This window comes from Rattus norvegicus, chromosome 7, assembly GCF_036323735.1.
Source record: "Rattus norvegicus strain BN/NHsdMcwi chromosome 7, GRCr8, whole genome shotgun sequence".
NCBI lineage: Eukaryota > Metazoa > Chordata > Mammalia > Rodentia > Muridae > Rattus > Rattus norvegicus.
In genome coordinates this window covers 53,914,038-53,924,811 of record NC_086025.1, presented here as the reverse complement: position 1 = coordinate 53,924,811, position 10,774 = coordinate 53,914,038, and the positions used below count along the sequence as shown (strand labels likewise).

The 10,774-nt window shown below is 44.0% G+C and overlaps 1 protein-coding gene across 3 annotated transcripts in view; it reads right to left on the bottom strand.

Moving 5' to 3' along the window:
• Positions 1-4,051: 4,051 nt before the first annotated feature.
• The window catches only part of Ptprb (protein tyrosine phosphatase, receptor type, B), a 104,564-nt gene continuing 97,841 nt past the window's right edge, over positions 4,052-10,774 (bottom strand). For all 3 annotated transcript variants that reach the window (XM_063263482.1, NM_001372134.2, XM_063263483.1), the window contains one exon: positions 4,052-9,662. In XM_063263482.1, coding sequence (XP_063119552.1) covers positions 9,640-9,662 — 23 coding nt within the window. In that variant the 3' untranslated portion in view covers positions 4,052-9,639. The remainder of the gene's footprint in view (positions 9,663-10,774) is intronic.

Genomic DNA, 10,774 nt, shown 5'->3' with positions numbered 1-10,774 from the left:
GCCACAGAGGAGAGCAGAGGTTGGGATGAGACAGGCTTGGAGTATTCTGCATGGTGACAGTTACTGGAGGAGTAAGAGGGAAGAACAATGTGAGTAGCATTTGTTCTGTTCCCCCTTGCCTGCATTCCCTATTCTTCTTGGGTGTGAGACAGTGAACTTGGAAACTGTGGGGTCGAGGTATCTTCGGTGACCATTGGTCATTGGGCACGTAGCTCCCCAAGTTAAGCTGAGCAAGGGCCAAAAAAAGTTCTGCTCTTAAAGAACATCCATCACCATTCTGCTGAATTTCAAACAACTCCCCCTTCTTTTCTGTTTTTCTCTCTGTCTCTCTGTCTCTCTGTCTCTCTGTCTGTCTCTGTCTCTCTCTGTCTCTGTCTCTGTCTCTCTGTGTGCTGTCTCACTGCACACAGCACAGCCTGTTGCAAAGTTCTCTCTCTCTCTCTCTCTCTCTGAGACAGGGTCTCTCTGGGTAGCCCTGGCTTTCTGGAATGCACTCTGTAGACCAGGCTGGCCATAAACTCAGAGACAGGCTGGCCTCAAACTCAGAGGCATCAGCCTGCCTCTGCCTTTGCCTCCCTATCGCTGGGATTGGAGGTATGCACCACTATCTTGCATCAGGGTAGTAGAGACGGGAAACCTATTTTAGCGCTAGCTCTTTGGTAAAGACTGCCAAGTGCTTTTCTGGGGTCAAGAGCTCTAGGAGTGCTTGGGAAAGTAAATGTATATTAAGATAATTGGCATAAACACTCTTGCATTATTATACTCATTAAAAACCAGGCACGACATGTGCAACAGTAAAGTAGGTCACGGGTAGACTGTGGCAGTATGCATAAAGACGATTGTGGTATGGTCTTGCAGTAAGAGAAAGGTCACACTCACCTCAGTTCTGACAAAGAGATGTGGGATGAGTATCCCAGCCACAAGGTCAGTGGATGAAAATGTGTGGTGAGGCATCAAAGGTCATGGGAGGGGCTGGATAGTCGGCTCTGCCCTTCAGAGCACCGTACTGTCTTGATGGAAGACCAGCATCCGCATAACAGCTCACAAACATCCATAACTCCAGTGCAGGGAGTCAGGTACCCTCTTCTGGTCTCCACAGGCACTAGGTATGCCCATGGAGAGCAAACGTATACTGGAGCCAAAACACTCATGGACATTGAATACAACATACACAAATCTAAGGGAAAAGTCCTTTTAAAAAGGAGGGGAAGGGAATCCTTGCTGGATGAAGGTGAGAAGATTCTGAGAATGATTATATATCACAGCTGGGAGACTTTTGTCTGTGAGTTGATGAAGAGGGAGTTCCAAGGTCAGGCTCCATCAAACAGATGATTCAGAAACCTGACTGAGGTTTTGATCAAAGGAGAGAGCTTTTGTTACAGCAAGTCCCAGGAAAGGCTGAGCACAATACATCAACAATTCTCTGTCATCAAAGTAATATTTCCCTTGGGAAGGACCGTATTGAAGTTATAGGATATGGAGCCTGACTTGGGCTTGCTATCTTCTATGCTGTGGGAGTACTTGTTCATGTCTCTAGCTCGGAACTATTGCAAGGTTCTCTTCCTCAGGCTAAAATCCTGACCATGAATTATCACCCATCACCCATCTGTTATAAATGCTCCTTTTATAGGCAACATCAAAACCCTCTTCTGGATTCTGGATGTTTTATTATACTTAGCTTTGATAAACTTTACTCCATATTATGTTAGGAAAACATTTTTTTGTCCATCTTTATTAAATTGGGTATTTCTTATTTACATTTCAATTGTTATTCCCTTTCCCGGTTTCCAGGCCAACATACCCCTAACCCCTCCCCTCCCCTCCTATGTGGGTGTTCCCCTCCCCATCCTCCCCCTATTACCGCCCTCCCCCCAAGAATCCCATTCACTGGGGGTTCAGTCTTGGCAGGACCAAGGGTTTCCCCTTCCACTGGTGCTCTTACTAGGCTATTCATTGCTACCTTTGAGGTTGGAGCCCAGGGTCAGTCCATGTATAGTCTTTGGGTAGTGGCTTAGTCCCTGGAAGCTCTGGTTGCTTGGCATTGTTGTTCATATGGGGTCTCAAGCCCCTTCAAGCTCTTCCAGTTCTTTCTTTGATTCCTTCAACGGGGGTCCCGTTCTCAGTTCAGTGGTTTAATGATAGCATTCGCCTCTGTATTTGCTGTATTCTGGCTGTGTCTCTCAGGAGAGATCTACATCCGGTTCCTGTTGGCCTGAGCTTCTTTGCTTCATCCATCTTATCTAATTGGGTGGCTGTATATGTATGGGCCACATGTGGGGCAGGCTCTGAATGGGCGTTTCTTCAGCCTCTGTTCTAAACTTTGCCTCCCTATTTCCTGCCAAGGGTATTCTTGTTCCCCTTTTAAAGAAGGAGTGAAGCATTCACACTTTGGTCATCCTTCTTGAGTTTCATGTGTTCTGTGCATCTAGGGTAATTGGAGCATTTGGGCTAATGGCCACTTATCAATGAGTGTATACCATGTGTGTTTTTCTGTGATTGGGTTACCTCACTCAGGATGATATTAGGAAAACATTTTTTAGCAGGGCATATCTCACAGTACTGGGGGAGGTTGAAGTGGATGCCATAGGCTTGAGACTAGCTGGGTTAGTCTGTCTATCTATCTATCTATCTATCTATCTATCTATCTATCTATCTTTGAATCATTTTTATTAATTTTTATTTATATGAGTACACTATAGCTGTCTTCAGACACACTGGAAGAGGGTATCAGATCCCATTACAGATGGTTGTGAACCACCATGTGGTTGCTGGGAATTGAACTCAGGACCTCTGAAAGAGCAGTCAGTGCTCCTAATTGCTGAGCCATCTCTCTGGGCTAGTCTTTCTTATTCAATGTTGTTTTATCTTTAAGTTTATGATGGGTTTTGTTAAGGTATGACTTTAAAATACAGGGGCCAGAGATGGCACGGGGTGGAAAGAGCTTGTTGATTCTCCAAAGGAACCGAGTTTGGTTCTTGGCAGCCATGTTGAGTGATGAAATTGCTTGTAACTCAAGATTCACAACAAAGCAATTCTCCTGTCTTAGGCTACATGCTAGTGTGTGTGTGTGTGTGTGTGTGTGTGTGTGTGTGTGTGTGTGTGTGTGTATCTATACCTCTATATCTGTTTTGGGGGATGCAGGAGTGTCATGGTGTGCAGTTGGAGATCAGAGAGCACCTTTTAGGAATTGGCTCTCTTCTATACGGATTCTGGGAATCAAACACAGGTCATCAGCGAATACCGTTGCTTTCTAAGCCATCCAACTCTTTTGTCCTGTTCTCCTTTTAAAGAATAAATTCCAACAAACAGACCCTTTAGAGGAAAATAGTCCTACCTCACTTAACAAAGTGCTTATCTACTGTAATCATTTGAACCTAGAAACTTCTTATAAGGATTGCTTTAGGTCTAAAGTGTGACTCTGTTGTGATACTTTTTTAAAAATAAAGAGTTTTGGAGTAAGAAAGATGACAAAGCAAACCAAAGCAATAGAGAGAAAACAAAAACAAAAAACAAAAAACAAACAAACAAAAAAAACAACTAAATCCAGGAGTTGTGAAGGACACTGACCTTTCAACTGAAATGGCAAAGAAAACTCACTTTTCTAGAGGTAAGCACAGCAGCCCTTTCCCAAACGTCACACTGTCCACTGATGTGTGGAATCTCTGAAGGGCTCCCACAGCCATCCCCGCCAGCCCAACACCTCTGAGAATGCACCACCACTGTTGGTCACGGATGGCGGGTTTTGGTTACTAATGAACTACAGAAGTGAAGACTAGCATTCAGGCAGAAGCAGCCAATTGCAGAGTCAATCCACCATGTGTTCACAGTGTCCTAGGGAACCATGTTCCCTGAACAGGAACTTGTATTTAAAATAGCACCGTCATCATAACAGCCTAGAAGGTTTTCTTTTGTTGTTGTTTTTTGTTTTGCTTTGTTTATTTTATTTTTTAAAATTTTACTTAAAAACAGTCACTTCTGACCTTTTTCTTGGACTGGGGATGATACAAAATGATAGGCAAGAAAGCATTCAAGTAGCAGACAGGACACTCTCTTTCAATGAGCAGCAGTTTTATTCTTACATCAGTGAGGGTTTGTGCAAGATTCCATATAGGTTTCCTTTAACCACAATTACATATCTGAAAATATATTAAGCACATACATTATTTAAATAGAGAGATAGATGAGGTTCTTTGTTCAAACAATACTGGTTGCAGTGCAATAGCGTGGGTAGAATGCTGTAGTGTGAAAAAATACATTTACTGCCATTTTGCTAGATTTGCGGAGAACGTAAATGATTTCAAAACCAGGAAAGTGCTCTATTATAGAACATAAGAGGTTCAGTTGCTCAGTTTATTTACATTATATATATTATGATTCACACAGATGATGGAGCAGCTAAATGCACCTCTGTGGACTTTAGACTCCAAAGCACACAGCCAGAACCAACTTCCGCTCTAACCCGTGCATACAGGGCGTGTGAGCCCGGAACTGTTCCCTGTGTGGAGGGAGTTAAGCGGAAGAGACTTGCTCTTTGTTCTTGGAGAATTGAACACAACAATGGCCAAGATGAAGCGCTCTTTAAGTGGGGACCTTGTGGCCTCTCTTGTCAGTGTGGCTGAGGCCAGAGGACTCTGAACTCCGGTGTAGACCTTCCCCACTAGCTGGCAGATGGAGGCTATTGGATTTCTAAAGCCACAGTCACATGGACCCCTTCTCAATGCAATGCATATTTACACACACGGGTATCAAAACACATCACAGACATAATGGGAAATCTTGCTGTTGGGGCAAGGAAGGCATTTCTTAAAGAAAATTACTTGAGGCAGAGACCAACCCTTCTTGCGACTATTCTGAGAAGGGACATGTTACATTTGTCTGACACTATTTACAGATTTGAACAACTTCCTTTGGTGTCTTACATAAGATTATGTGCATTGGCATGTAGGCTAAAAAATAATCTTTGGCGTATCTTTTAATAAATCTTTTGTATTTCCACTATATAAACATCTATCCTGGGAAGCATTCACCAACAATGCCCATACTTAATGAATGCTATCTATATAGACAATCCTTAAAAAATAAAATGCATGTATTTATTCCAAGGAAGCCACCTTCGGTCAAGTACATTCAACCAGAGGTGGAAGTGTTTCCAGTGCTACTCACAGTTTTAGAAGAGATCAGATTTTTGCTGTTATCACAGCTGCATTGAATGTCACCCTGGGTTTCAACCGAAATGGCCAAACACTATTTCTTACCTGGTTATCCTGGAGGATAAGACTCTAAGTTGCTTCATCTGCAGTGACAAGCACTATGGACTTAGCTAATTCAAAAACCAAGGGAACCAATCCAACTGTTGAACCAGCCAGATAGCTTGACCTACATGGTCACAGTGAACCCTACCAACAGTCACGCAAGTCAGAGAGACCCTTTACCTGAAAGGCTCTGGATCGGAATCTGCTTTTAAAATAAATTTGGAATATCTGAATAAATATGAGTCTTGAGGATGAATCTCAAGTCTAAACATGCAGTTCATTTCAGTCCCTCAGGTACCCTGTACACGTGGCTGATGGTAAGTCTACATGGTAGTTTTAATGGAGCTGTGTTCTGACTGATGGATCACACAAGGCCAGCTGTAGAACTTACCACGGAGTCAAGTTAGTGCTCAAAAACCCTTGAACTGGGGAGCACCTTGAGCTTCAGATTTTGGGATTAGGGACATCCTAACAGAAATACATGATGAGATGTTTGAAGGCTGTCCCAAGAAGGAAGACAGGCCATTCTGCCTTCCTGATGTCCGCCTTGGTGCTCTCTTCTCCAACAGTTCCCCTCTCATCATTTCACTTCCTCTCTGCAGTCGTGGCCGAGCTTCCTTTGCTGTGAAACATTCTTTGAACGCCGAACTCCTCAAGCTTGGATTCACGATCCTCGGAATGGAAGCGGGGCACTCAGGCGGCTGTGCCTCGTTTCTGTCGACTCCTCAGGAATGAGAGCTTGCTCTCTGGGACTGCCCAGGCCTTCTTTCCACTCTTGTCTGGTCAATCACATTCATTTTTCCCCCCAACTGAAACAGAACTCAGAAAACCTCCGAACTGTTTCTACAAACAAGCAGCTATGGCTTATCACCTGTGTTCAGCATGGCATGGTCAGGTTTGGTCCGGGCAGCTTGTGTGAACAAAAAATTCTACTGTGTTCCATGGCTGGGGCTCCCAGGCAAAAATAGAGATCTAGTAACTTCAGGACTCAACCTTCCAAAATGCCCATAAACTAACTAAACAAGAATTAGTTCATGGCAGCCCTTCCTCCCTTCCTTCCTTCCTCCCTCCCTCCCTTCCTTCCTTCCTTCCTTCCTTCCTTCCTTCCTTCCTTCCTTCCTCCCTTCCTTCCTTCCTTTTCTCTCTCTCTTTTTCTATTTTTTTGCAATGGGATCAGAAAGTGTTTAATATAAGGAGTTAGAGCCTTAACACGGAGCCAAGAGAAGCACTGCGAAGTGTAACATGAGTGTCCTATTTCTGGTGTCGCCGGACATCTGTTAAAGCATTTCACATAATTTTCTCATATCATTTTGGGCTTTCTTCCAAGAGGTAATAACAAAATTAATTACAGAGCCCTCCTAAATATAACTGACCCCAAATTGCTATGTTGCTGCCGTTTCAGTGTTGAAAAACTAAGTCTTAATCGCTCTTGCATGGTGTTGAGGTTATGAGGTGCTAGCGATGGGTGGGAGGAGATGAATGAGATGGACAGAGAATAAAGTCACATCTGACTGGCACAGTGAGAAGAAACAGCAAGCAACAAACAGGACAGTGGAATGCCAGGTGCTAAAGGGCGGGAAGTTCCTCAGGATGAATGTTTGCAAGCCCAGACAGGGCAATGCGTCTCTGAAAAAATCTGATTCAGGAGTGGGAAACTTGGCACCTTTCCAGAGCAAAGCAGAATGATAATGTGAAATTGATTTAATGTGAAGGATTAGAGGAGTTAATTATAAGGAACCTGGGTAAATAATTATTAAGATGCAAAACAGACTCTCTCAAGGTCTGAGAGCCTTGAAGTACTTGAAAGCTTTAATGAGTACAGAGACACGCTCAGGTGCAGACAGGATGCCCGGCATGGCAGGACGTGGAGTGTTTACCGAGGCGCAGCCACATGAAGCAATTAAGGGGGGATGCGCCCAACAGAACGAACCGCGAAGGAGACTTTCTTTTTCTCTCCTTGCTTATTTTGTGGTAACTGAGACTGAGCCCAGGCCTCCCACATGCCTGGCAAGCTTACTATCAGCAGCTACATTTCCAGTCTGGCTCTCTACTAAACTGGACGGGTAGATCAGCAAGATCTGTATTACATCTTCCCGAGAGAGATTGCATAGAGAAGCGTTTGTTGCTAAGGGGGCTTTAAAACTAGTATAGGGGAGGGATTAGTATTCCGTGGGACAGAGAACAAGAATGCATGACATCCCCTGGCTGTGTGGCTGTGCTCAGTTCTGGAATTCCGACTTCACCTGCGATGCTTTGAGGTGTGTGTCAGTCACGGTTACAGACATGCAGGGGCCTTGTGGTTGTAGCTGCTGTGTGTGCAAATCACTACTCTCTCCTCTACATCTAGTGACTTGCCATAGAAACAGCTCCAGCCTTTGCTAGTAGGCGCCCTAAGAACGGCCATACCCTGGTCTCCTCCCCTCACCCAGACCTCTTCCACTTCCCAATGAAAACAGTAACAATGCTAACTTCACTCCACCGTGCTTCTCTCCTTGAGGACAAAGAAATGGATTTTGGATCCGTGCCCTGCAGGTCCCAGGCCCTTGCTGGAGCTTTCCTCAAAATGAAAATGAGCTTCTCTTCCCAGGTTATCAACATGTTTTGCGCCAAGCAACACTGGTTTGCAGTTCCCCCACCCCGCCCCCCTCTTTCTTTTCTCTTCTCAGGAGGAGGGAGAGGTAGACACACGGGCAGGCTACCTCATAGCTGTTCCCTCAGCCTAGCCTTTTCTTTTTCCTCTAAGAAAACAATGATTACTAACAGACACCACGCCGAAACCATGCCTGACCTCTACTTCCCCCCTAGTTACAGATATGCTTGCCCCTCTCTTCCTCAGACACGTTTCTGGACACAGGGCCACCCTGTATCATTTTCACAAGGGTACAGAGCTCAGGGACACTGAGAATTCTGAACGCTGCACACAGGAATCCTTAGGGACAGTTCCTCTGTTTCTATAAACTTTGAACACTCCATAAAAACATTTCCAGCCTGGGCATGTAGTTGGGAAATTATGACTATCACATTATATTTACAAGCTAAAGTTACAATGATTCATGCCTATACAATGGGTATCGTTAATTGTTTCCAATTGTTATGCCAATTATGTCCGTTTTATTGTGGGAATGTACGACATGTAGCAAAAGTGCGTATGTCCGGGAGAAGTGTGCTGTTTCTGCAATGGAAGCTCTACATCTCCCTCAGGCAACCACGGGGCTCTTTCTAGACCTTCCTCAGGAAAGACCCACCCATTGGGCCTTGATCTGGTCAATGTCTCGTGGAATTATTTATAGTCAAATAAAACACAGATCTTAATGATGAAATTGGTAGGGCGTGTGGTGTCGCTTATATTAAATGGAGCTTCAGGTGAATCTTGACAACATTTTAACTGCATCAAGTTAGTTAGAAAGAACTTTTGAAGGATTTTTAGACAAAGGAGAGCTGGGGTTGATTTTTTTTAACCATCACTTACTTTTTAACTCATTATATATGATGTTGTAGATCTCTCTATGGACATGTTGGCATACCATGCTTTCTCTGGTCAGGAGCATAATCTACCACTGTAACTCTTTCCAGAGGAAAACAAACTGGGACCCTTGCGGGTGGCACCCTGCTTTATGCAGGAGGTTCCAGTCAGAGGTGTTGCTGGCATTTCTGTCAAGAGCACTCCTTACCCGTTAGCATCATTCGCTTCAAGGTGCCCATGGCTTGGGACCCTGGGAGGAGTCTGACAAGAAGCTTCTAGTTTAGATAACACCTAGCTCAGCTTTGGTGCTGTTGAATCCTCCTTTTAACCATTAATTGATTTTTAATTTCTTGGCATATGGTCTACTACAGCCCTACCCTTTCTCCGACGGTTATACTCTTAAGATCCCAGGGTTCATTCCTAAGAAAGCCTTATATCCCAGGGTTCATTCACAACATAAGAAAGCTAGCCTTGGTGTGCCCTGTCCAGCTCTGACTTTTGCTTTCCCAGTGACTATCAGGACAGGTAAGAAACAGCCCCAGGGACTGTCCTTGCAACTTCCTCTACACACATTTTACCAGTGGTCCTGTCACACAGGCTGAATGGGTTTATGTAGAACAAGCCAGGAACACTCTCAGTGTGGAAAAACAGTGTATATAAACCTTCATCTTAAACATGATGAAAAAATACATATTTACAGGAGAAACCACAAAATACAAGTATATACAATAATATCTGTTACCTTTAAATTACATACATTCTGTAACATTCTTCAGATTAATAAATTATACATAGTATCAACAGAAACAGCTGGCACCCCCACAGGGCATGAAGCAAGGTTTGTTTTTGTTTTTGTTGTTTTTGTTTTTTCTTTTAAAGTCACACAGTGAAAAACTTTTATCCAGGGGATCTCCAGGTGAATTCTCAATGTCTCGAGTACATTGCATCTGGAAGCAAGAGGTATGGTTAGAAACAGTACAGCAGCAGTTCTCAACCCGTGGGTCACATTCCCGTCTCAGATATCCTACATATTGGATAGTTACATTATGATTCAAAACAGTAGCAAAAGTACAGTTACGAAGTAGCCAGGAAAACTTTACCGTTGGGGGTCACCACCACATGAGGACCTGTGTTAAAGGGTCTCAGCATCAGGAAGGCTGAGAACCGCTGCTGTAGAGGACTGTCTCCACTATCCTCCTTCTGAAATTTAGACATGGGAGACACTGGTGGACACCACTAAAGTGATTTGGGACATCGCCAAGCTATGTAGGATAGAGCATCACTATGGAGCCAGCCCTCCCTCTTTAGAAAGGCAGGTTCCTGGACTTGGTAGGGACTCTGGTTGCCCATATCTTGTCTCTGAGTTAAAGAAGCAGGCCAAGGCCAGGATGCAGAGTATTATGCCTGGGGAGACATAGATTATTAACTCCAGGCAGTGTCAGACCTGATTCCTAGCCTTTAGGCTAGGGTTAGGTTTCAAGGCCACAGTTAGCTTCTTCTAGGTACACCCAAGCTTAGTTTTTTAAAAAGATTCTTAAACAAGTTAACACAAGACAAAGAAACCTTTAAGATCTACCCCATCAACCTCCACCTTCCTGGAGTTTATTAAAAGAAACTGACATGCAAAAACCTTAATTTACTCCACAGATAAATTAGGGGGTAATTATTTACAACACAAAAGATTATCTGATTTGCAAAGCACTCCTCTAAACCGCCTGCTCTCTCTCTCAGGGTTCTTCACAGCTCACTGAATAATAACATGCTGGCTGGGCGGGCAGGAATTGAGAATGCAGAGAACTAAGAAAACCTCAGGAGAAACTCTTGTCAGCTAAACAGCACTGAAAAACAAGGGAAGGCAGGTCTGAGATGTGTCTGTCAAATGTGGGAGCAGGACACATAGGTCCAGAGCAAGGATCTGAGGCCTATAATACCCCTTCCCAGGCAGTATCTTTGGCCTCAGTGGTGGGCCACAGGCAGGAATCCTCTTCTTCCTATTTAATTATTGCTTGACAAAAGCACGTCTCAAGACGTTTGTAAATTTGTTTTAATCTGAAAAATG